This window comes from Haliaeetus albicilla, chromosome 2 (genome assembly GCF_947461875.1).
Source record: "Haliaeetus albicilla chromosome 2, bHalAlb1.1, whole genome shotgun sequence".
NCBI classification, from domain to species: Eukaryota; Metazoa; Chordata; class Aves; order Accipitriformes; family Accipitridae; genus Haliaeetus; species Haliaeetus albicilla.
In genome coordinates, this window is record NC_091484.1 from 53927712 (window position 1) to 53955512 (window position 27801).

General features: G+C 41.4%; 1 protein-coding gene across 1 annotated transcript in view; it reads right to left on the minus strand.

The window, feature by feature from the left end:
- Positions 1–27801, minus strand: part of LOC104311388 (probable acyl-CoA dehydrogenase 6) — a 94207-nt gene that overhangs the window by 54761 nt on the left and 11645 nt on the right. Inside the window, exon 2 of the mRNA XM_069774905.1 lies at positions 22191–22311. Within this exon, the coding sequence (XP_069631006.1) occupies positions 22191–22311 (121 nt within the window). The remainder of the gene's footprint in view (positions 1–22190; positions 22312–27801) is intronic.

The following is a 27801-nucleotide window of genomic DNA, read 5'->3' on the forward strand; positions in this document are numbered from 1 at the left end:
GCAAACTTACAGTAATATCCATCTACCCAGTAGCGAGAATGCAAAACTTAAGAGTTTGTAAACTTCACTGAAATTTCACTTGCTGATTAACAAGACAAGCATCTCCAACTAGCAGTATGTCTACTAGCCAAAGACAAACCACCCTGACCTTGTAAGAAATAAGGCCTCCGCCACAGATCACCCATACCTGTAAACGCAGTCAGGAAAGGGCCTCAGAAAAAAGATGATGTTCCACATGCAATGCAATTGTTTTGCTCTTTAAAATTCATGGCAAAATAAAAATTGTTCATTAATATTTCTTTAAAGCCTGGAAAACATATGTATGTCTGGATGATGCTCTTAGTCATTATGGTTTAGTTTTAGGCAGTCCTGCGAGGGTCAGGGAGTTGGACTCAATGATCCTATGGGTCCCTTCCAACTTGAGACATTCTGTGATGTGTCTTAACATGCATATACACACACACATATACGTGTAATAAGACACATGTGTGTATACAAAGTGTATGCACATACACATGTCAGCAACATGTCTTGCCACTACTGCTCACATTACGGACAACGTGACTGAAGACTGCTGCTTAGGGCTTACTTGGTTCTGCTTGTAGGACAAATGCCAAGCACAGCATCAAGGCTGTTATGCCACTCACCTCTTCCCCCTCTACAGATGACAAAAAGGGGTAGAGAGAAACTTGGAGAGATTTCCCTAAGTCTACTTAGCCACACCTGAGCTTCAGTCTTGACCTAGAACCGCACCCAGTGTCTTCACAGAGACGACTTCCTACCGTTCCTACATCTGGGTAATTAATAGTCAGTGCATTACTCCAATTAGTTTCAAATTAAATCTTTTAAAAACTCACTGAGAATTACAGTGACTAAGCCATGCTAATTAAATATTGAAGCAATAAGTGGCAATAAGCATCAGGAGAGGTTTTTTCATGCCCCAATCCCAATGCACAAAGGATTTAAGGGCATTTACTAGAACTCATTAATTGAATCTGTGAGCTTCTGCTTGACGCTTAATTTTTCTTTAACATATTTAGGCTGTGTAAAATATGTATAAATGCATGAGTATGTAAAGCACAGCTACTGAAAATGGCTTTATAAAGATTTCCTTAGAAAAAACAAACCAGTGAAACCTTTTCTAAAGTATCAAAAAAGCTTCATTGCTGTGTAGCTAATGTAGAAAAAAAAAAATTGACAATAGTAACATACTATCTCAAAGCAATACAGAAACGCTCTATTACCAGTGTGCACAATATATACTAAAAAAGCACTCCTCCAAAAATAGCACAATAACTCTTCTCACAATAACCTGAATATATGCAATATTACGGTAGCCCACAAGCACAGAGTGAGGAGTTCACATGATGAAAAATGAATCAGATGGGTAATTTGACAATAAGCAGAGAAACAGTGAGGATAAAAAACATCAGTAAAAGCCAAAGATAGGATGGAGGGGGGTTTTCCATAAATATTTATGGCATCAGTGATGATCATTACTCTGCCTGGCTACCCAGCAAAGGAAGAAGAATTAGATTGTGGTATCTTTTGCCATCACGTTACGGGAAATCCTGTCACAAAAGCAGAGCTCCAGGTGCTCTGCTCCCACCACCCTGTGCTCCTCAGGGCTCTGTACCACCAGCTGCCCCCTCCAGACCCTCAGGCAGGGGCTGGGCAAGAGGCGGCGCACAGGGTAAGCAGCTCCACGCAAAGGTGCCCAAGCTGGTGTCAAGGGAGGAGGTAAGACAGGTATTGGGCCAAGAAAGCAGACGACTTCAGCTCCCACCACCTTCTCTTCTTGGTGGCATTCATTCCTGCCTCGCTCCTCTCACCCGTTGACGACTTTCTCAGACATGCAGGAACCAGTTATCTTTGGGACCTTGAATTATGCTGGCTCAGCTTGGTAACATCCAAAGTATTAAAGGAAATTAAGCACTTAATAACATAAGAGCCTTTTTTTTAGGAAATCAAGCTAAAACACATCACAGCTTCGTAACAACAGCTTTCAGCACCCTCCTCCCTCCCAACAACCACCACTGCAGCCCAGGTAGCATCAGTGCTATAGCATCACAGCTAAACCTCTGCCCAAACTTTAAAAGCTGTTCTGGACAAGAAAGGGGCCATGGTGATATCTGCCTGTCCCCAGAGATGGCACATCCATGGGTGGCTCAGGGAGCTTCCCTCAGTTACAGAGAAGTTGCAGGAGACGTTTCCTGCCCTTTAATCCAGGGCTCATTAAAGTCAGTGAGGATATTGCCTTTAAAATCACTGCAAGCAGGACTTGCCACCTGTCTTGCTTCCCCCCCTTACTCTGCATTGCACCAACGTAATCATTCTGGGAGAGAAGAAAGAGCTGCAGCAGTTAAACACTTAGGGCAGACCGATTGAGCTGGTTATGCAGTTCAAGGCAGCTTGGAGGCTTTGTTAGAAATAAGGAAAGGTACGCTAAGAAAGTAAACAAAGAGGAAGCATAATATTCATCATATCACTTCCTTTTTCTCATTACAAGCTCAATTTTCAAAAAACTAGAATTGCAAATACGTGCCCAACTCATTGATGTTCAATAGGAAAAAGACAATAACCAATACTCAGGCCTTTGAAAGTTTATCTTGCACAAAGTTATTTAAACAAAGGTGATAACTCGGCCCTAAGCAGATAAAAAGGTCCAAGTAAGCAACAGGGATGCTATATTCCATTATCTAAGAGTCTCAGCCAGCAGTCTGAGTGTTTAAAGCACTGCTGCAAGAACAAGATAAAACACTGACATACGGTCTTCGTGCAGTATCATCTTGAAAATGAGCTTAACTATAATCCCTCAAGTCTGTGTCCTTTGCAGAGCAGGTTGCGACACACATCTCGCACAAAAACTAATGAAGCAGTGCTTTGATTTTGCTTTCTATTGCCCATCTTCAGAAACATGATGAGTTCAAAGCCTATGTTGAACATCAATATTTTCATCTGGCCCTGCACTTTAGAATGATTTCATATCGTTGAGCTATTTTTTGCCCTAAATGATGCTCTGATTGGTTGCAATTTATTACTTATGAGTAAAATTGCAGCTGACCATTAAAAATGCATTTGTGGTATCCTTCAGAGTCTCCAGGGTCAGCTGAAATAAAAACACCCCTGCCAAGTGATTTCACAGCCCACTGTCTGAGCAGCAAGAACGTCTTTTAATGTTTTAAAAACATTCCCCATCTTTCTGAAATTAACCACTCTCAACAAAAATAACTTGACTGAAAAACATCACAGAAAAAAAATGGGGAGGGAGAGGGGAAGCTGAGCAGGTATGTAAGGAGATGCTGGAGGTAAGCACTTCTCTGCACGGTTCATCTGCTGGGGTCTTTCAAGGCTTTGACTCCAGTAATTCCCCCAAGATTTTCTGAAGGTAAATACAAACCATCCTGATCAGGAATTTCCCATCTTCCATGTTCATTACAGCTACCCAGCCTCCTAAAATTAGGGTCCAGTTTCTGGCTCTGCTCCACACTGCCTTTGCCACCTCTGCATTTCAGCCACCAGCTGTGAAGCCTCCTCCTGGCAGCTGGCTCAGGCCAGTGACAAGCTCGGGGTGGGCATCTACCAACCACCCAGCATCATGGGCTCTGCCTACAGTGGTGGCCTCCAGGCACAAGCAAAACTAATTATGACCATATGAGAGTTTCCATCCCACTTTCATAACCCTGCAAGCATAGCTCTTGGGTTGGTTTTTTGCCTTTTAAAATAAGCTGGTATTTCTCTGGCATAAATAGAGATAAAAAGGAATCATGTAAGGGCTTGTGCAGCTCCAAAGCCAGGGATAATTGCAAAACACAAGCCTTGCCTCACCAGTGTTTGCTTTACTGTGCATTTTGCAACTGTGGCCACAGACAAATTGGTGCCTGCTATCTACATTAAGTTATGATTTCTCCTCTTATTTGCTGTATAAATTTTCCTCTTTCTTTTTAAACAATACATCAACTAAAGCCAACCTATTATTTTTGCAAACTTTTATGTTTACATTTGCATGTCCATGACATTAACTACTTCACAGCTAGTAGATACTTGGGACTCTGAGAAGAATTGGGGTATTGTTCCATTCCACTTTTTCTCACTGAGCTATGTTATGACTAAAAATTACTGATTTCAATTAAGGCCTTCTTCATTATTATTCAGCAGAATTTATATTTAAACTCCTTTTCCCCAAAAAACTGTTAGTATGCTTCAAACTAACTTCAAGGATATTCCCCTGCCAGAAACGCAACTGCAGGGCTTTGTGGTTATTTCTGAGTGTTGTCAGATTAAACTTAATATTAAATTAAAAGCTGTTTCACAATGTCAAAAAGAATGTTCTGTATAATAATCTGCCTTCTGATGGTAATTTCGTATAATTAATGCCACCTTTTCATGCAATCTTTTGTGTTCTGAAGTTTATTCTGTACTCCCACATGGAAAATGAGATCATTCAGCATATGGAGGCATTTACAGAATACAGCTCACTACTACCCATTGAATCAATAAAATACTGAAAGGAAGGGAAAATTATTTTAACATATCAACAATTTTTTCCCTTTAAGCACTATTAGCATTTTCATTCAAAAGACAGCAAAGGCGATGATAGTAACTAATGTTAGAGATCACCACCCTTGACGGGTGCTGCCCCATCCCCACATCAGGACACCAAAAGTTTCTGCTGGAGGTTGTCTCCATCTTTCATTACAGACGAGCTTGTTACAGCACTCGGTGGCAAGCAAGGGGGCAGGTTCACCCCCCGAAACCACCAGCCATGTCAACATACCCACTCTCTATCCAGCTTTTCCTCACTAAATCCATCAGTGGAAGACAATCCACACCACACCAAAGGACAAACACAAATCTACCCAAATCCAGGCAAAACGTTTTAAAGCCATGAAGGGCAGCTGCATCCACAGTACTCAGCATGAGCCCCAGACAGCTCACAAGTAGGACAGAAGACCTGATGCTGTCTCCTGATTCATGATGCTGTCTCCTGCCTATCATGCAGGCACAAGGTACATCATAGCACGCCCCACCCTCTCCACTCTCCCCACTTTGCTCCACACTTTTCCTTGCAGAAACCACACTATGCTACAGATCTAGATAATGGTCACTGGCTGCAATGGTAAAAATCTCCAGTTAATCATCTCGTATTTTTAGTTTTGGAATATTAGATTGTTTTAAAGTCACCTGCCTTAAACCTGGGAGCAATTAAAACCTATTAAAGCTTTAGCAAGATCAGAGTTGGAAGATTTTGGAATTCTCTACATTTACATGTTTTATGTTTGAGACACATAGCTAAACTGCTTGAAAAATATCCTCAGAGAAAGTCCGATTAATTTTGTTCCCCTCTGTTTCTCTTCTTTCCAAACAGAAAAATGGCATTTTCCCTCCTTCCCCTAATTTAGCAGGCAGCACCACAGAAACTGCGACAGCCAGATTCTGGTCTATCACAGACAGGTGCAACTCTGAAATCCCTGGAGCTGCTTAGGGGTTACACAGTGCAGTGAGTCTATGGGCCAGGTCAGTTCTTGTGCACATCAGTTTGCACAAGCACGTTCAGTGGGCATCTCCAAAACTGAGGGTTCCTTCAGTTTTAAAAGTACCACCCAGCAGAACTCATAACACCTTTTCTGTACATTAAAGATCTGCTGATGACTCAGAGCTGATGATCAGTAATAGCAGACAAGGTTTTCAAAGACCAAAATACACATCTGTATTCTAGGACAGAAGAAACTGGATTCTCAGTAGCAAGAAATAAATGCAAAACTAGAATAAAATGAAATTACCATCTTGAAAATAGTTAGAAAGCAAGTTTGCCGAAAGTAGCAGAACATTTCCTGTTGAAATGATTCCTACTTAAAGAATTTTCCTCCTGGTATTTGTTTCCTCTTGTATTCTCCTCTCTCCACATCCTCCTCGGGGACTATGGGACTTGATGACATCCAGCTACGACTTCGGCAGAGGCAGGGGATGGGATTCCCAACACTGTGTTCAGAAGGAGATAAGGAAAAAGCATAGGAAACTGCTTTTACCCTTGAGAGAATCTGGTTTATCCAGACATCTCATTAGCGTGGTGACTGGAAATCCAGGAGAGACCTGTCCAAAGGTAGCAGTGCATCATACTTTCTTTTACAGGTCCACCAGTCCACAGGTTTTACAAGCACAAACCAGGACATATGGTTTACACAACTTTTCCCATGCAGAGGCATGTAAATAAGACAATACAGTCTACAAAGGGGTCAGAGGATGTATCGTGGTCAGCTCAAATCCCCCACAGAGTGCAAAGATGCCAACATCTTCTCCTCCCCCTTTGAAATGCAGCACTGCCACAATAGTCAGCTGCCGTAACTACTATTTTTAGCAATGCAGAACCTGACACATGCAGAATAGGAGTTAGTCTATTGCTTCAAGGAGGACAGCATACAGGTGGCATGGAGAAGAAAGCCAAGGGAGGCTTTCAACAGCTAAAAAAAAAGATTATTACATTTTACATAGTTCCTTTTTGTTCTTCCAAACAACCCCAAGCACAGTGACACTGTTCAACCAGCAAGTCTATCCTCCCTCCATGGTGCCAAAGGACCTGGCTAAATACAAAATAAAAAGCAGTCCGAGTGTGATTTTTTTTTTCTTTTTTTTTTTTTTTTTTTTTTTATCACATGCCAAGTATGACACCAGCCTTGTGCACAGGAAGCATCTGGACACACTGGAAAGAATTTCCTGACTCGTTGAGAGTGACGAGCTCAGCTAATAGCTTCTTTCCATCAGCTACAGAAGAGCAAATTGCTCCCGTTCTGCTTCCCTTAGAAGAAAAGGGGAAAAAACCCTCAGTATTCTATCTAAAACAAAGCAAGCCCAAAAAGCCAGTAAAATGGATTCAGAGGGTTTTTTTGTTTTGGTTTGTAAACATGAACTTCCACAATACCAGGATTTAGCCTGAGCTTGGAAAGCAAATCTCTATTAGAATGCCAAAGGAGTAAGGTATTCTACTTATCTTCCAAAATAAAACTCCTTAAAAGGTTATTGATCAAGAACAAACAAAAGACCAGGTAAAGAAAACAGCATTTTACCAGCTCGAGGAAAAAATACGCAATTTAATCTTTAATAAGCTTCCCCCACAAAGTAAAGTCCATCTGTCTAAATTTCTTTTAAATGGCACTGGCTTTGACGAATAAATCCACAGCAAGTAGATGATAAAAAACCCCTCAGTTTTCTCAGCCTTCAGGACCTTAAGGTCTTTAGTAATACCAAGAATATCTGACCATATAAGATGATTTTTTTTCTCCCTTACATCCAGAATTTCATTAGTTTCTCGCAAAGTATTTTTATTACCCTCAGTCCTTCCAAAGTAAATTAAAAAAAGAAGAAACCACAAATAGCAGTTGTTAGAGAAGTAACACAAGGACCCACCTAAATCCTCTTAAGTGAGGGAAAAAATGCAAGAAGAAAGAGGTAAGAGGCTCAGTGGGAAAACATGAGTAGACAGGGGTGGCTGAAAACAACTGGTAAGGTTTAAGAAACAAATATGGATAGTCATGACCTGTAAAAAAATGTGATCGTAACCATTCCAATATATGAAGGAGGGAAGTGCAAAAATTAAAAACTTCCTCTCTTGGGCTGGGGGAGTATCCTGAAAAGCTGAAATATCCATTGTGGTATTTGATTTTTTTTTAATTACTTGAGCTTTTCATTCCTGACAAAACTGAGCCTGGAGCAAATATTTTCCTGCTAGAAGCAGGTCCCCAGGAGATTATTTTCGTCCCACACGAGCCCTGTCTCTGGCATGCTCCACCTGAACCCCTAGCAGCTCTGGACCAGCTAGCTGCAGCCTGATGTCATCTTCCCTCTGGTGATGCCATCTTCCTTCTCCACCAGTGCACAGAGAGGGCTCTGACGAGGTGCCCACCTGAGCCTGGCCTCAGATGGGGCTCACCACATAGCTCTCAAGTGGCTAAGAGCACTCAACCCTTTCCATCACAGTCCCGCAGCTGCAAAGCTCCCCATGGGTGAATACGTAGAGAGAAATGTTTCAGTCAAGAAAATTAGACCTTCTTCTAGAGCTCTTCAGGCCCATGTGCCATCCTCCCCAACTACACAGTGGTACCCATGCTGTCCAGCCAAAGCACCAGGACTGCACCTTGCATCTCAGTGAAGCCCTAAACTCCACCCAGAGGAGTACAAACCACCCTTGAGCATCGTCTGCCATAACCAAAGACTGAACTCTGATCTCAGGCAGGTTGACGTGACCAACTTCCTATACCACATCTCAGCCCAGAGGGTTACTAACGTCATGAGGTAAAGTCCAGATTTCTGGCATAAAACTACAACCTCTTCCTGGGACTAAAGCTCCAATCCACCTAGTTGCTACTATCCACCTATGTGCTACTTTACCCCTGCCAGACTTAGACCCCAGCACACAGAGCAGGGCTAGATGTGCTCTTCAGGGGGGTATTAAGTGAGCCAGCAGAGGCCACAGAGTATAAGAAGCTGTGAAATGGTGTATCCACCAGCTGAGTGAGTGAGCAGCTGATGATTAGAAATACAATTACTCTCCCTCAAGTAACTGTGGATGGTCCCACCATCTATAAAAGTATGTAATAGCTTCTGGATTCCTATTAAACTTTGCTCCTTGTGATTTCTGCGGGATGAGTTTCACAGGTTATACGTAATGTAAAAATGGGGGGGTGGGGGGGGAGAATTCCTTTCAGCAGGCTTATTACTCACTGATCCTCCACTTCACCAAGAGACCCCAGTTCTTGAATAGTAAAGCGAGGGTGAGCCAAACAGTCTCATTCATTTCCTCTGACGTACAGAATAGGAAACAGAAGAAATGCTGAATAAAGTCACTTTCAGAGATTTTTAAACCAGTTAATGATGCCATAAAAAAACTCAAATACCTGTCCCTGTGATACTCATTCAAGGAAATTTTTCCATTAATTCCACCCTTTGTTTCCTTGTTCAGCTGTACAAATGAAGCTAATTTGTAAATGCTTGAAGTTCTGGGCAAGTGCACATTTTCTGCCAGCTTCACAGGCTCAAGGAAAGTACACATACACAGGTCATAGTGTTTCAAAGGTCCTATGCAAAAAAAGTCCCTGCCCTCTGCCAGAGCCATGCCATGTTCCTGGCTCCTGCTTCCCAGCACTGAAGACATTTCCCAGAGCAGACAAGACCACAGAGCAGGTTTGTGGTCTTATGGGAAACAAAAGCTATTGCACTAGAGATGACTGAGAAACCAGCTCTTTTAGGCTACCCCAGGAGAGGCAGAAAGGTAAAAAACATGCATGTTCTTCACAAGATGCCACTGTCCTGAAAGAAATACTTTGTCTGTCCCAAACGGTCTCCCATGCATCTGCTTGAGAAACAAAACAAAACAAAAAAAAGAAAAATGTGACACTGAAGTCTGATTTCAAAACTGATTCTGTAAAACGGAAAAGTGGTATTAAATTTCAGTGTATGCACAACTCTGGTGTTTAGAAGAACACTTTCCTTATCACACTGTCCTTTACAGCTGGCCAACACTTCAAATACTTAAACAGATACTTTTTAACAACTCCCTGATTTCCAAAAAGGCTCCAAGCTCTTTATGTTACTGAAAAAAAAATAAAATAGAAGATTAAAGTATTTAAAGGGTTTCTTGAGTGGAGAGAAGGAAAACAATAAGAAAATGAAATTTTAATTCAGCCTTACTTTTCATGATTTTTTTTTTTAACAGACACAGACTTTTCCTATTTTTTGTTTTCTTCTCTTCAAACAGGGTGAAGCTGTATCGCCTCCAGATGATCATGACTTTGAAATGACAGCACAAAGCCAAACACATGTGGAATAAAAGTGTTTAGCAAATCTTCACGCCGTCTTGCAGCTTCTTCTCCCTGTTTCCTCCCGAAACCCGTCATCCCACACCCACTCCCCAACCTCTGCCCCAATAAACTTCTAATGCGTCTCCTCCCGAGGCTTCCACCAGCAAGGTCAGCTGCAAAATAACTGAGACAGCTGCTCAGAATTCACTGGCACCACAGCACAGAGGCAAGACTGCAACAAACTCTGCCCAGCAGACTTAATCGACCACTCCTGCTCAATGCTCCTTCCACCCCTAAAGACTGATATTGTTTCAGAGCCTTGGAGTTGTGATATTTTCCCATCCTTTGTTTTTTACATTCCACTGTACACCCATTCCTCACTGAGACTGCAGTGACACCTGATCCAGTTTGCCCTGAATGTTAACTGTGTGCATTTCCACTTAAAGATGATCTCTGCACCATTCTTTTAAAACATGTAGGAGACCAGATAAACAAAACTTCCAGGATATTGATGCTAGTCTGCAGAGAGAGCATCTTACCTAAGCAGACTTAAAAAAACCCAAAACAAAACAAAACCCCAAATAATCCCCCTGCCAAAACCAAACAAACCAATCCCTCAGCAGCGTCAAAAGGGCACATTTACTTATATTCGTTTTTGGTCCTGAGCTGCACAAAAAAGGAAAAGCTGAAAAACTTGAGTGCAAATCAAAGAATTTCCCTTGCTTTCATTCAAAATTCTAAGAAAAATAGCTATCAATTCATCATATCTTATCAATGCTCTCTCTATATTGGATTACAGTTTGCAGGAAACGTTTGCAGTGTTCTCCTTGGACATCATAGATTACATTAGGAAAAACAGCTGAAGTATGACTACCTGATACCAAGTGGCAACCAGTTCACAGCCATGTCCCTTAGGAACCAAACCAGTAGGACCAGACATTTAATGCATTTAAGCATATATTTAAATAAAAGGGCTAAAGGTATCTTGTGCTGCATGATCAAAGTTTTGAGGAGTAGCTGACAGGCCAAGGAGCACCAGCTTTTCTGGTCGACTCTGTCAACTGCCAGGAACATGCTGTCCATGAGAAAAAGTCCAAACATTTATTTTATGATAGATTTAAAAAGACTGGATAAACTTGCATTCCAGATTTATTTCTTCTTTTAGCAAAGGGCACTCTCACATCTTATTTTCTTAAAGCACAACATTTAGGCATATGTCTAAGTGCTTTGCTGAGAAGTTGTCTGCTTGGCAGACCATTTATGGTTTCTAGGAACAGAGTGATGAACCTAATTGTAAAGACTCTCTGACCCATGAATAATCCTTATTCATGTGAAAATAAACCAAAATAATGATTACTCATCTAGTGGTGTACAGAAGACTCCAGATTAGATAATTTTATGCATCAGGCAAGAACCCTGACCACTGGCTGGGACAGAAAACTTGCAGGTCAGACAGACAGATAACTTCCTTCTGGTAGGTCCAAGCTCCAGGCACAGCTCAGCCTGGCCACCCCCGGGAGACTGCGAGTCCTGAGGCACTGCCGAACACCTCAGCTCCTGGGAAGCGTTACGGAATTGAGTAATTGCCAACAAATGTCAGAGCGATGCTGGGGAACGGGACGCTGCTTCTCATAACAGCACCACAGGAGAAGCATAGAGCCCATGCTTCTCCTCTGCTGTACGTATGTGCGGCTGTCTCAGGCTGTAGGGAGATGGTATGGGTGACAATCTCAGTGGCATGTTTTTGAACACTAATTTACAGCTCCTTTTTCATCCAATGGAGGCACAATGTGACATCATTCCTCTAGAGAGAGGAAAAAAAATTATCAAAAAAATGAATCCAGAAAAGAATAAAAAATGTTGATCAGAACTGCTCAGTATCTGTGAATAATCAGCCCATACATTCTTGAGCACTTAAAATACTACATTTATCACTTTTGTTTATCCCTGTGAATGAAACAGCAAGAGCCCCAAAAGAAGTCTGTTCAGCTGAAATGCCCTAAAAGATGACCAGGACAAGTAGTCTCTGTCTGCCAAAGCTTTGGGGTCAGGAAGGTGCACCGGGCGGCATGGTGCTCCCCAGACCGAGCTTCATGGCTGTGTCACAAACTGACAGCTGTCCTCTGCTCGAGGGAACCACATGTGTGGGGGGACAAACACGAATCTCTTACCAACTCCAAATCTGAGTGTGGGTTTCCATATATTCAGATGTTTGAGGCATATACCTCTGAGCACCTCAAAGCAGCTTTCCCACCGGCAAACCCTGCAGCAGTGGCAACTGCCTGACAGAAGTAGTAGTGAAGTCTTCACTGTAGAAAGCCTCCCCATTGCACCAAGACTCCTGAGTAGTGCTTATGGTATCTCAGCACTGGACTATAGCAGTGTTACTTTAAATACTAAGATTTGAAATGTTAACTTTGCACAGAAAACAGGGACAGGCCTTTGAAATATGTTAAAACCAAACAACTGGGCAGCATTTGGCCAAACTGACTAGATTAATATTTCTTTCCTTAAAGCTTTATAGAGGTTTAAAAGAACAAAAATCATCAAAAATTCCTTCTCTATATATACAAATATATGTATAAACTGAAACATACTTTACTGCAATATATATATATATTTGTAATGTATATACAATCATGCTTATCACTATAAAGTACTATGCAGGACAGAATATTACTTTTCCATATGGGGTATGCATTACATCTGGACAGAGCAGTCACACACACCTGAGCCTCCAGCTCAGTTTGCACACCACACTTGGGAATTTACATAATCATCAGACGTGCAAAACACACCGTAAATAATGCAATTCAAGTTATGATGGCACCAAATACCTGCTTGCCTCCCCACAAATGAGCCACACAGTTGCACTGGTCAGATCATCCAGTCAAAAAAACAAGTTTTGAAGTTTTAAAGCATCGCTCCGTCCTGCCTCCAACATATCTTCACTTCATAAACAATTCACGTTTTTAACATTTACTAATCAACTGAGAAACTGAGGGCACATGGACTGATTGTTTGGACTGACCACAAATCTACAAATCAGTGCATTACTTAGACTAAGCCTATAAAAGACTTTCAACATGGTTGTGCCAACACACCAGAGTGTAGGCTCCAAATATTTCTCAGACCAGTTTAATAGACTTTAGAAGTATTATGGAATAAAACCATTTTTTTCATTTCCTCCTTCGCTTACTAGAGGATATCACGCAGTCTCTGATGTGTGTGTCAGTATTATATGAGGGTAAACAATGAAATCAAAGTAGACATAAAAGCAGTATAAACATGAGCCCTACGCAGGGAGGCTCTACAAAGAGATCTGGACAGGCTGGATCGATGGGACAAGGCCAATCGTATGAAGTTCAACAAGACCAAGTGCTGGGTCCTGCACTTCGGTCACAGCAACCCCATGCAGCGCTACAGGCTTGGGGAAGAGTGGCTGGAAAGCTGCCCGGCAGAGAAAGACCTGGGGGTGCTGGTTGACAGCTGGCTGAATATGAGCCAGCAGGGTGCCCAGGTGGCCAAGAAGGCCAACGGCATCCTGGCCTGTATCAGAAATAGTGTGGCCAGCAGGAGCAGGGAGGTGAGTGTTCCCCTGTACTCGGCACTGGTGAGGCTGCACCTCGAGTGCTGTGTTCAGTTTTGGGCCCCTCACTACAGGAAAGACATGGAGGTGCTGGAGCCTGTCCAGAGAAGGGAAACCAAGTTGGTGAGGGGCCTGGAGCACAAGTCTTATGAGGAGCGGCTGAGGGAACTGGGGCTGTTTAGTCTGGAGAAAAGGAGGCTGAGGGGAGACTTTGTCACTCTCTGCAACTACCTGAAAGGAGGTTGTAGTGGGGTGGATGCTGGTCTCTTCTGTCAGGTGGCTGGAGATAGGACAAGAAGAAATGGCCTCAAGTTGCCCCAGGGGAGGTTTAGATTGGATATTAGGAAAAATTTCTTTACTTAGAAGGTTGTCAGACATTGGAATAGGCTGCCCAGGGAAGTGGTTGAGTCACCATCCCTGGAGATATTCAAAAAGTGAGTGGACAGGGTACTCCATAACATGGTTTAGTGGGCATGGATGATGGTTGGACTCGATGATCTTGAAGGTCTTTTCCAACCTAAATGATTCTATGATTCTAAGCAACTGGATATGGTTAACTTCCAGGTTTGTTGTGAAATGGTGATATCTATTCCACACAATATAGCATGATTAAAAACACAGCAATTTCAGTTCTCTGCATCTTAACCTCAAAACTCGCTGTTCCAGTCCATCAAATGAGAAAGCTGCAAACGGCCAGCTCTAACCTTATTTAAGTATTAAGCCCCAAGGAGCTAAATTCCTTATACTGCTATCCTTTCCTGACATCTTTTTATTACCGTGTAGCATATGAAGTCATTAAGTGTTGTGTGCATTACTTATCCTGTAAGCAAGTTGCCTGTCACACGCAGATTCACAAATACTGGGTCCGTGCCTTTGCCTGTCCTCCTTTCTGGGGTAATGCCAAAAAGGATTAAAGCTATCACCAGGAGTCCAGTTTACAGCAGGGGAAGCCCTACAGTTGTGTAGATTTACAAAGGTGGCTTGCAATGTTAGCTACCTGTCAGAAAGAGAGACAGATATTGTAAAGACCTGTTTTTCACTTGTATGAAAAGGCACTTCACTGGTATGGGGACCTTTGAACTTCCCTACAGATGCTGGAGTGACTAAAGGGCTTATGCAAGATCTCCAGGGATTAGATTGTTAATGATGCTTATGATTTTGCATGAATTGGGTCACTAGGAATTAGAAGTGTTCGATCAGAATAGGAGAACCAAAATTGAACACATTTCTTGTCTTTTTCTTTCCTCATTTCTTATTCAGCTACACATGTTCTGGTTTGCGCAGGCTGGACACCAGCTTCTTATCCTGCTCAAATGCTGGGGATAGAAACACTTACCTAGGAACAACACAGTCTTACTGCAATCTTGTTAACCTTCTCTTCACGCCATATGTCATTCAAAGTTTGTGATTTGGTTATTGACCTATGGGATCTGCAAGCGTTGACAAGTCAACAGCTCTTCAGAGATTTTCCACGTCAACCTCAGAATGACCGTTTCACAATATTTTTCCCCATTTGAGCCCCAGGAAAGAAATCAACCTTCAGTCCCGGCACTTAATAATGCAAAAGTGAGTGGGTAAAAGAGAATCAAGCCTACATTTCAGAAACATAATTTTCCCATGCTCTCCACACTCAGTGTACTGACATGTCTCAAAGCATAAAAGGTGAATTTATACCTTTCAAAAAGCTTTCCGATTATGCCATCTGGGTATATGACAGATGTCAAGAATGTAGCATCAAACTTTTGAGACTGGGAAAAGACAGTTATGTGTAAATTAAGGAGACTTATAATACGAAGGTTATTTTAGTATAAGCTCATTCATTCGCCCAGGTTCTGTCAAGAGACAGTCTTGCTATTCGATCCATAAAAGTACAAGGATATACTCAATACCTTTAATGGAAACTCCCAAAGAGTATGTCTTAATAATGTCTCAACCCCTATATTCTTTTCAGGTGTTATATTTCGTATTCAGCTGCTCTCTTTAGTATGTACTCTTTTCCTATTCACAATTATAAGTTTAAGAACATCAGATTTTTTTTTTTACCAAATTTGCCTCTTCAAAAACCCCCAAACCCAACAATTTTCCACAAAACTGAAGGAAATTCAAACCAAAGTTATATACAGAGAGCTTCAGAAGCATGGGAACAGGAGGAAAACAAAAACAAGAACACCCCACAAAAGGATAAAACAAGTCACAAAAGTTAACTGAAGTATTCTACTCAATCCAAGAGTGTTTAGTCCACAGCTTCTGAAACAGGCTGATCTCCAAAGAAACAATCACAAGATACTACTAAGAGTCTTGATTGCTTCTTTCGGTGTTTAATCATGATGGTATGTCAAGAAACACCATCTGGCTTTTGGTCCAGTTCAGTGCCAACTAGTCAAATTAGTTCTTTCTCACAGGTTAGATCTGGCTCCTGATTCAGCACCTGGACCTCAGAGCAGTATGGAGGTCCTCTTTTCACTCTTTTATAGAAGTAAGAAAACTATTATTGTTGCAACTTCAGCATTAGGGAGAAGAGAAAACTCTAGCTAGTGATGAGATTTGTCTGTCCTGAAGCTTGAGGCACTAGTACATAAAAAAAGACAGAACCAGTTAGGCAGTAGATAAGACCACAATTTGGATTCTGGAAACCAAGGTTCTCGTTCTGACACCATTTCAGTGTGACCTTCCAACAACAACATCACAGTTGTATCTTTACTTTTCCTCCCTGGCTTTTCCATCTTTATTTCTGGACTGCATTCCCCTAAAGACACATAACTGGTATGTGAATACACAGAGTTTTGTGCAACCTTGAAACCTCATTAACAAGCCTCATACAAAGCACTCAAGTTGGTGCATGCTTAACCTAAAATCAAGTACAAAAGAGAAGGATGGACTCTCCCCCACCACCTGGAGCACAACCCTGCAAACCATGCAGAAAGGGGGTGGAACAGGGACGGCTGTTTCTAACTGTCTCTTAGCTACAAGTGGAGACAGTTCTCCTCATCAGCTTCAAGACACCACATGGATCTGCCAGTTTGTGCGAAGCCTGTGATACACAGAAGCAAATTTGGCATGGCAAGTATGCTAGAGGAGAAGTGAGCATCAAGAGCTCAAGCGCTTAATTGCACATACATAGCTGAGCATTTGTTCCCAGTTAGACACTTCTAACTTCTTCCAGGAAAGAGGAATTTTTAATTTATTTCTCAATACTGTTTTGACATAACCTGCAACTACCAGTGGTACACGTACCAGATTTCAGAAAGTCCTAATCTACCTGTAAGGTATTGGTATACATATACTTGAACTGGATGAGTTACTGCTGTGTCCTGCATTACAAGTCACAAGTGTGAGGATTTGCCTTATCTCAACTACAAAAGCAGAATCCCAGGAGCTAATCCGATCCCTCTATCGACAACACATTGAAAGGAAGATTATCTCTTCCACAAAGACTCGCTGTCCTTCAGTAAGTCTGTTCTCTGCTCAGTGTTTCTACAAAACTGCTGTTGATAGCTGAACAAGCTATTCCCAGAGGTACTGCTGCAATTCCTAACCACCCATGAAGAATGAAGCACTCATGTTTCTAAGTCATATTCAGAGTCAAGAAAACTCAAAGATGAACTCAAGTGCTTATTTCCTTGTCTCATCAGAAATATCTGATGATCTGTGAAGTGCAGCAAACAAACTGTCTCCTCCTTACCATTTTCAATTGCATTTCATCCTGCACTTGCAAGATGCTAGACAGGACTTGAATTGTCAGCATTTCATAAGAGGAGAGGGAAAAAAAGTTTCACCCACACAGAACTTATATCTACACATACAAAAACCTGTTTTCCTGAGATTTCAATGCAATCCACCAAAATGAGGTGGTCAGATAAGCACCTGAAGTTTCTTATGCTTATCTGATCAAGGTCTCCAAACCACTGCCATCCATCACTAACTTTGTCATCAATCTGATTCAAATAAAGTGGTGACTAATTTTGGTCTATTGTTTTTTAGAGGCTTATTGAGGTTATTCTTGTTGGCAAACCAGGTATATCTCATAGCTGGTAAACATTTCAGAGTGCTGATTTACCAGCTCATTGGTACCTGAAAACGTGGCACAATGGCGTCTCTCTCAAACATTCAGAGCACAACTATTATCAACTAACTACTACTGCACTCCTTTGTAAGAGAGAAAGAGATCAAGCAATTAGTTCAGCTAGCTAAGCTTAAATGTACTAAACCAAGCTCAAGCATTGTAGCTGGTCCACTCCTGCCATACAGAAATGGTTTTGGGCAAATGAATTCTCTTCTATCAAATACATTCCTTTTAGCTTCTATCCCTAGATATACCTGAAAAAGTTTGTTTCAGTTACTCTTAGAGGCCATAAAACCCTGTTTCACCTGAACTACTAAGTCCCTTTTTAGTGACAGAATTCACTGCTCCTCCCAGGTCTTTCTTTTGGTCATTCCATATATTAAGAAGGCTTAGTATTACAGAAAGGGAAAAAGGAAAAAAAAAGAGAAAGAACCTCACACACACTCTTTCCAAGTGACTCTCCACTACCAAACTCTCATGAGGTCTCACCTTACCAGAGAAATGTAAACTTGTGAAGAAAACAACCAAATTAACCTTAAAAGATAGTCTAGATCTATATTCCCACATTCGACACAGATACGGTCGCAATAAACAGGCTTTCTTAAGGAAAGATATTGCATCATTTTCCAATTGCAGTGCAATCAATCATTTGAAACATTTGGTTTGTTTCTTCAGATGCTTATCTGTCTCAAGTGACAAGAACGTACTGCTTATTACTTTCTCCAGGCCCGTATCCAGCATATATCCCAGCAGTAGGGGAAGGAGATAGTGTGAAACTGTACTTTCCCATCCATGTACAAGTCTTATCACATAGTTTCCTGATTTTCTTGCTATATTTAAGAACATATTTCTGCAAGTGCACTGCTAAGAGTTTGATGGGAATAAGTGAAGGTTACTATTTGGACGTATCTGTCGTAATTATTTCTACATGCTAATACATTCTGCTAAATATTCCTACAGCACTGACAGTGAAAACACTAATGAAATACCTAGAGCAGGCATCATTATCGCTTATGTCTCACAGCGATGCTATGTGAATATGCAGGACAGCAGACACTGCCCTCTTACAAACCTTTCTCTCCCCTCCTCTTTGCTTTCCCTGAGCCTTTATGGGAGGATTAGTGTACTTTTGCATCAGCTGATAAAAACAACTTTTAATCATCTGCATTGGCATACGCAGGCACATAACAGTACATTTTAAGCCTGTGTCTTTGGCAACACGTCCTAAAATTTAGCAACAGCCAAAGCTTTGATTCATAAACCATTAGATCACAAATGACCACATAGACCTTTTAAGCTTTTACTCCAGTATCTCATCTAATCTGCACATAAAACACTCCAAAGAACATGTCTTGCCCACTTCCCTTAGCAAAACAGACAATGGCCAACTACCAAGACTGTTTAAAATATTTTTGCTGCCTACCCTAATATTTTCTGCCCTTAGTTTTGGGACTGTCAGTACCTCAATAGCCCAGAAACTTTATAATTTAAGGAGAAACACACAGTAAACATAAATGAAGAATAATAAGTATATAGAGACGTTGGGGCTTTTTTTCCCCTCAAACTAAATACTTCAGGCTGAACTGAGCAATTCTGTAAAACACATTCTGCATAGAGCAAAAAGACACTTTTTATGCATAAATGATGTTCACTTTTTCAGCGTATATTTTACTAGTAGGAAGAATTTCCTAGTATAACAGAACAACACACACTTTTTCCCCAGGAAAACCAGCATATGCACTATTTTTGAGTCATGTAAGGAATACACGAGCAGAGAAATGGCTCAAAGAGAAGAATCTTTCTCTGGCAGAGGACTGACCAGACAGTGTAGTCAGTTAAATCCACTGTCCATCTTAAAGATTCTCCCATTATGGGCGCATGGCTGGGCCTTGCCCACAGTGTTTACAGGAACCTCCAACTAATATCCTGAACTACTGTACTACAACCAATACTCGCTACAATCATAAACAACTGCGAAAAAATATACAGGAAAAACCTTGACAAGTTTGTAGCTCACAACTGCATATGGTGGGAATTGATGGAGCCTTTGCAATACAAATAGTGCCCCAAATCAGTTCTCCACACAGAGAAAGTTTCCAATTATAAGGGACACATGTAAGGCACATTCTTTTAAAAACCTGACTCCCGTTAAGCAGCTCATTGTTCATAAAGGGAATGGTGTTTACACAGGAAAAAGTCCAGTTTCAACAAATCCAAGTTCCAACAGATGTTTCCTTCTATCTAAGCAAAACAAGTTTGTGACCTGTTTCTGCCCAATCAGAAAGCTTCAAAATTAATTTTACAGGGAAAAAAAACTGTACTTGACAGAATAACCTTGGAAAACAAATTCAAAAAAACTTATATTTCAAAATTGCAGCTACTGAAGTGATTTATCTTGAAAAATTCAGCCTCTTTTAAAAAGAATGCGTTATGATCTGGGTTTGAAGGGATACAACATGACAATTATAATTTTGGTTTGTGCTGGAAAGAGAAAGTAGGGCAGGTTGTTACTCACATGGTTCTGTGTTGCTATTGCTCTCCTCAAATCAATTTAACCTCTCTTCTCCAGACCTCCCCCAACATCCCTCCAAAACTCCCGGCTGCTCTTGGCTTCCTCAAATCTCTTAAGACCCGTTTTCCTCTGCACACAGCAGGTAAATAATAGAAGTGGCTGAGCAGAGTATAAAAGGTATACCTCTTAGTTTTATTTTTAATTACTACTACCAGTACACACTAATCATACAGCAAGCATAAGCACTTCGTAGAAGCATAGAAGATAAAGAATTTCAGGCTTTGCCAAAGTCCTGCTGTTGAGACTGCACTGTTACACACCTGACTGTTTCATTTACTATCATGAGAAAGTTTCAGGACTTTCAGAATGTACCTGGTGGTACTATACCATTTCAGAGCAAAGCTGGATCTGGTAACATTCTGTTGCACAACTGAATGCTGCAAAGGCAGCATGTTCCAGGGAGTTGGTGCACCTTCTGTAACCAACAATACCTTGATCCAGAAAATGGACTGAGATGGACCACATGTTGCTGAGAGCATTATCCATTTTTTTACAGCTTTTATAAAATGCAGCTGCAGAGGCCCAACAAATTAGATTAACAGCTAGATACAAGTGTCAAAGTGAAAGCTAAAATATTATTAATCATGGGTATGACAAGTGTAGCCAGTGCACGCAACCTTCTGTGCCCATCTTTGCCTCCGTAAGTCCCTTATTCACTAGATTTCACTCCAGTTATTTCTCGTCCTAGCTATTTTGTGAGCATTACACAAAGTTCCCACCTCCACAATGTTTTATGAACAGCATGCTCAGCACCGAGGTTCCTTACCCCAGCCGAGGCCTCCACATGTCCTGAGATGAACATAACAACAAGACAGGGCTGTAATCTGGCAGCAATGCAATGCACCATAATTACAACCAACATGAATACTAGCAGTGTGAAGGAGACCCCACTGTGACACATTTCAAATCTGCCTGTCAAACAATTATAGCAGAAGGTAGAGGTGGTTTTCTCCCTCCCCCAGTAATCCCATTTGTCCTTTAAATAGATCTTAAGTATAGTCTCAAACTGTCAGCATTTTTGTAAAGAAATACCAGCTCTGACCTAATTGGATTTGTTGGACAATCACAGCTAAACAGTTCTGCAAGCCCCAACAGCTGAACAGCTAGAGAAAAAACCTTTCACACTGCAATGTACAAAAGTAAGAAAGTTCATTTCAAGAGGAAAAATTTCTTCTGAAAGTAAGTGGTGACAAGACATAATTTGTTCCACAGTTCAAACCCTGTCCTTTAGCAACATAATGATGTGGTGCGGCACAGCTAAGGTTGTGTGAGCTGCTCCATATAGACAATTATCTGCAGTTAACTTTTCAAACATTGTCACTTCAGGCCGCTCTGAATTCACCACAATTGCTAAGGTTTGCCTATGCAAACCTGCTTTTGTTTTAAATGTTTTAACCACAAATAAGAAAATGGGGGAAAAAAACCCAGAGAATTCTGACAAGAACACATAACAGTAGCATCTGAAAAGAAAACAAGTATAAATTACATCCCATACAAACAAAGAAAGAGGGAAATAGGTATTTTAGCTGAAGAGCAGAAATACCTCCTAGTCCTCTGGACTTCTTGACTTTTTTCCTCACCAATATATATGTGTACACATGAAACTTGCTCTGTTCTTGCTGTGTATATCATCAACTGCTTCTTCTGTACATGTTTCTGTGGGCTGGAATAGTGCATTTTAAAGACAGTCTAGGATATAAAGGCCTAAAAGCCACACAAACCTCATCCTCTGAATGACGAGACAGAATACATTAAAATGATGTAGAGGTTACAGGTTAAGGAAGTATAATAAACCAAACCTTACAACACTTTCAATGCCTTCAAAGTTTCTTTAATGAAGATTGAGATTATTCCATATGTGTCTGAATCCAGAAGAAAAGTCATTATACAGATTGAATGTTGAAAATTGAAGTGACATTCATGTCACTGTCTTTAAAATAAGTCACGCATGGTTTTAACATTTATATTTAGGAAAATATCAACTTCAGCACTCAGCAACATTATTTTCTGTATTTGCACAGTTGGTAACCAGCACACCTGTGACTGAGAAATATAAGTAAACTTTACACTGAATTCTGAACCATGTTTTGATCTGGGGCAAAAGCAATCTGAGATAATGTCATGAGTCTATCACTGTCAACATTAATACCCAGGAGTTATACACTCTCCTACCTGGTGGCTTATCCACACCAAGGAATCCAGCCTGTCCCAGGGTTTTAAATACTTTATGTGCTGGGAACTGTCCTTCTTCCTCCCACTTGTCCACAAAAGGATTAATCTCCTTGTCGATGATCTAGATTTGAAAAATAAATTTGAAAAGTTATTAACACAGACATTCCAACAGAAACACCTTTGACTACTTTTGTCTAAAAACTTTAATTTAAAAAGAAAAAAACTGTACAGGGAAAATTTTGAAAACACACTAATTTTCTTACTTCATGTTGGATGTTCTTATTCTCCACCCACCCACAACTATTACAACAGATGCAATGAGGCAAATATAAACAATTCTTTTAGCAATTACAACTACTACAACAGGAAGTCATCAGGGCTGGTTTAAGCCTCTCAAGACCTATGAAAGTGGCAAGCTCCCCCTCATCATTTATTACATTTCTGGGTACAGTTTCTAGAAAGTGACAGGAAGGGAAACCTGGATTGTCCTCAGAGGGATCTTGCCAAAGAAGGTTAATGATCCCTTCACGATGACCACACACAGTACACAAGACAGGCAAGCAGGAGAGACCTCATTTCCCCTCCCTTTGCCCAAAATACTCTCAAGGACATTAGCTCTGTTCAGGGCACTTGCGTCCAGTCTGCATTTAGACTTCCCTAGGATCTGACAAAACACGTACTGGAAAAATCTGGTCTTCTTCCAGATTTTATGGCATTTCCAAGTCTAGCCCCTGGGCAACCCGCAACTGGGCTATTGCCGCACGCCTTCCAAAAGTCAATGTCCTAAGCTGCCTGGTTACTGCCCTTCCTCTATTCAGGCTGCTGTCTTCCCTTCCAGCTGTTGCCAGCAAAACACATCTGGAGTACAGCCACTACGTTCAGCAACACTTTTGAGTTTCAGAGCACAAGCGTTGGACATCTCACCCCACAAAAATCCCAGATTTCCATGGCCTTGGGAAGGGAGCAAAATGGGCAATCTGCAGTTTTGGAGTTGACCTCTAAGCCTGGGAGTAACTCCCGGACAGAGCCGGCTCCATGCCAAAGGGCCCCACGCTGCAAGGTGCACTGGGCGTTCGTGCTTCTGCCACCTTGTTCTTCCTCCCCATGCCTACCAACCTGGCACAAGGCAGACGCTGTTTCAATAGCTCTCAAAACGACTCAGCTGTATAGTGCCCACCCCTGCCTACCTCCACAAGCCAAACCAGGCTGCTTCTGCCATGCTGCCAAGTGCGCCGTGCACCTGGGTCAGCACGTACAAGAGGGTCCAAATGCAAAACAGAAAAGCCACCCTCCTTCCCCCAAACCAAACCTCACCAAAACAAACACCAGTTCCCAATAGAAAGTTGATGCCTTTAATCTGTGACCACAGTTTTACTGGTACAATGTTTCATAAAGAGAGAATTTATTAAGAACTTACTCCTCTTAGTCTTTTCTCCACACTAAATAAACAAGTCCTGTGGTGCTAACTATTTCTTGAGCTGGAAATAGACTCCTCTCCCTCCCAAACTGCTGCGCTCGTGAGACCCTGCAGAGCCTTCTTCCGAACTATCTATTTATTGCACATTCTTCGGAGAATTTCAGCCCATATATGGCTGCTTTCTGCTTCCCAGCAGGCCACAGAAATAAGGATACTTCACTGTTGGTAACAGGAAAATCACTTTTTCACTTCTCTCACCAAATTCTGAGAAATGTATATACTGAATGAATGTTCAACTCATTCAGTAATTATCATCTCTCTCCCTCTCTTATACTGAGTAACGTAGGCCTCATAATCAATAGTAACAAAATACTCACCAGGACAGTATCTAGGAGAGCCCACATTTAACTTCTATATTCCCATATCCTAGATGCTCAGATTCTAGGATGCTGACCCCCAATGTTGAGTTATAGGTGGTGAAATACCTCTTTGACTGTTTGTAATAACATCTGGTAATGCTCCTCGGATAACATCCAGGGAAATGCCTGAAAGAGGTTATGTAGTACGTACAGAAAGTTATCCCAGTGTTTTAATGGATCTTGGCAAAAGTACGAAGTGAATGTACTAACAGAGTTTTGTGCTTCTTATGGCTGGTACTGGGCCAAATGGTTCACAGCCTACATACAAAGCTAACTTTGAAGTTAAACGGAGTCAGAAGAATAGCTAAGGCATTAAAAAAGTGGGTTTACATCATTTCTGCAGATTATGACCTGATTGCTCCTGTGCCTTTCAGTAAAACTCAAATTGTTTAACAGAGCCAAAGTTTAATTATTACCAGGTGAAGTTTGCCATGTCAAGTAAAACAAGATCTTCCTTGCATGACACAACAAAAAAATGAAGACAGCCTCACTGCACAAACCACAAACAGTGCATGCCTCTAGGTTCAAGAAAAACAAGAAAAAAAGAATACCACAGTCCAGATACTGATATCCACAGTTGTTTCTTAGCCACTGGACCATCCACTTGAAACTGTATTTTTGCAAAGAAATGAAATAAGTTCTGTCAAAAGCTTTTGACACTTTAGACACAAATTGTTTGCAAAAATCACACATGCCATTTGCAATCATAAATAAGACTCTAAACAAAACTAACCTACTTTCAGGCATGCAATCTCATTCCTTTAAAAGTATCATTCCTCAAAATAAACCTTCAGAAAACACACATCCTCAGATAATTTGCAGAGAGTCAGAGGGGAGGAGCGGGCTGTGGGGCAATCAAGGGCAGATGGCTTGGATGGAAGAGGGGATGTGGGGCAACACCTCCCCTTATACTATCACATACAAACACAACCCACATCACTGGAGAACTGCAGCACTGGTCAACTGGCTGACGCTTCAGTACTGATTATTGGATATTATCATCCCCTCATATAAATGCAAACTGAAATAGAGATATTTTCAAAAGGCCAAGCCAGCAAAGACTGGAAGAACACATGCAATTACAGAAAGTGTGCTTAGCTCAAGACAGGTTTATGTGGATGTAGGTCAAATAATGCTGCATACCTAACCATTTAATTTGTCCCTTCCTTTGGCTTTGGCCACTTCCTCACATCTGTGGCCCCAGAGAAATATTTCACGCTTGAATTAATTTCAATCTTGACTAATTAACTTTGAATTAATTTAAATTTTTTTGAATGCACACAGCTTTTAGAAGGAAACACAAAGAGCTGCAGGCAAAAAATTATGCAGGCACCTTAACCTAAATCATAAGGTATACGTGCCGTGTTTGACAAATATACAGAAGCAAGCTTTTGGCAGTAGGTGAGCAGCTGGTCTGCTTATTTTTATATGCTTTATCATGAGAAATGTGGAAATCACAGGTGACAGCATTTAGACTTGCATCACTAGGATACTGACTATAACAAAACCTAAAACTCCTCTCAGCAGAAATATTTTAACACGGCATACTACAGATGTTATCTGACAGATACTCCCAGACATGAAGGAAATCTTTTCACCTGATCTAGCTGGCCAAATCTCAGTGGCATTTGGGTTGTAAAGTTGATTTAGGAGCCATATATCTTTTCCACCTGGTGATAAAGTACCAGTAAAGCACAACAGAAACTTATTTTCCTAACGGCAAGGGCACAGTAAGTCTCATGTATGGGACCGGTGTTTTCTCAGGCTGCTTCATCCAAACCATGAAGATGCAAACCTGAAGGACTTGGCTCTAGAGGCACCCGTGGTTCAGCCTGCATCCCAACAAGAGCTCAGGCTGCTCTCTGGGGAGCCTCTGAAAGAATGGCTTCAGGGCCGGTATCAGCCGTGAATGATTTCAAAAAACACTCTGGATATTTGCCCAGTCGGAAACTGATCGAGCCAACAAACTCGCTTTGTGTTGAATGATGGTAAGAAAAATAAAAGTGTTTTTATTTCAAGTAGTCTTGACAAAGTTTTGTGAAAACAGCACCTGTAGCTTCCTGCCCAGGAACCAGGAAGCGGGGTGGCAGGGTTGGGGGGAGGACAGAGACAGAAATTCAGATTTTTTTTTTTGTTATTGATTGTTCTAATTTCTCTCTAAAATAGAGCAATGAAAATATCTCCCCAAAACATTACCAGAGAGTTGCACATTTTTATTATATTCCACTGGAAGTTAGGACACTTTTTAAATGAGAAAAGAAACAAAAACACACATTGGGGATTTTCCTTCACATGATGCTCAGTATTTTGTGCTGATATTGTACCAACACCTACTCAGAATCATTAGCAATTGCCATTTAATTCTCACTGTATTCTAAAATAAATACACTATTTCTACAACAGTAGAAACTGTAATTGAATGAATTTGGGTACTCAGAGTGCTCCTTCACAACAATTAAAGATTTCTTTCCATTATTTACCACCAAGTTTACCTTCTATCAAGCAATTCAAATCAGAAATTAAAGGCCATACCACTTCTACACACAATACCTCTTACATCTATCCCTTATAATACTGTACAGTGGTAGTATATTTCAGCACACAATTAGCAAGATGACGAGTCTTGAAAAGAAGACAATAAACTGAATTCTTACAAAATGACAGAAATTTTTACTAAAGCTTCCTGAGTTATACCTAAGCTGAGATTAGACTGACTTACTAGAAAAGCAAGAGAAAATGTCTGAGGAAAAGGTATTTTGTATTAAGAAGATTAAATTGATTTAGTGGTGCCACTTTAACTGTACCATATGATGTTACGAGGAGCATTTTTTTTCCTTTAAATCAAGTTACAGTAATTGAACTCAGCTCTATTAATATAGTAATGAAAGATGACACAATTAATGGGATCTTTAATGTAACCAAAAAAAAAAAAGGAAATAAATAAGCAACAAACCACTAATGACAGTTCTTCAGTGGTTATATCTAGCCATTAGCATAACACTGACTTGAAAGGAAGAAGGTAACAGGCCAGAGAGCCCTTTGCCTTCAACACCAGAAAATAATTAACAGCCCACAAAACAACATTTCTCCTTGTAGTTTTATTCACAACCACCTGCAGCAACAACTGCACTGTGAGACAACTCGGCAGCACAGGGACACTGGTGCTGAGGACGAGGCAGCATTTAGCAAGACACAAGGCAGAGTTGAGGTGGTCAAACCCACGGGCCACCCATGGGTGCTACCAAACCTGACCACCACAACCCACCCCACGGGTGCAAGGCAGCCAGGACCCCGCCAGCAAGCTCCTCACCAGCCACCGCACCACAGCCCGTGCAGGTCCTCTCAGCTGCTCCTCCGGGGGGGCCTTATACATCCAAACAGCAGCTCTTCATTTCGCACACGCTGGTCTCCGTTTGGGTCCCCCTGAGGCACACGTCCCAAGCACACCAGAATGAGTTTTCCAGCATATATCCCCTGTTTCTTCTCACTCCTCCTGGGCTTGGAGGCCATGGCCCTCCTCAACTCCCTCACAACTCCTCCAAAGCCCTAAACAAAGTTTGGTGGCCAATCCTTTCCCAGTAATACTCTTCAGAAAGGTAGGGAAAGGGTACAGGGAAGGAGGCTGGGATGTGGAAACACATTCAGGACAGAACCAGGGCGAATCCAGGCACGTGAGAGAAGGAGGTCAGCTCCTTGGAGCTGCTACCTGCTAGAGAGGCTGTGGAGAGACCGACACTTCTGCCATGGCACCTCAATGATGAGGATGTCTACAGGC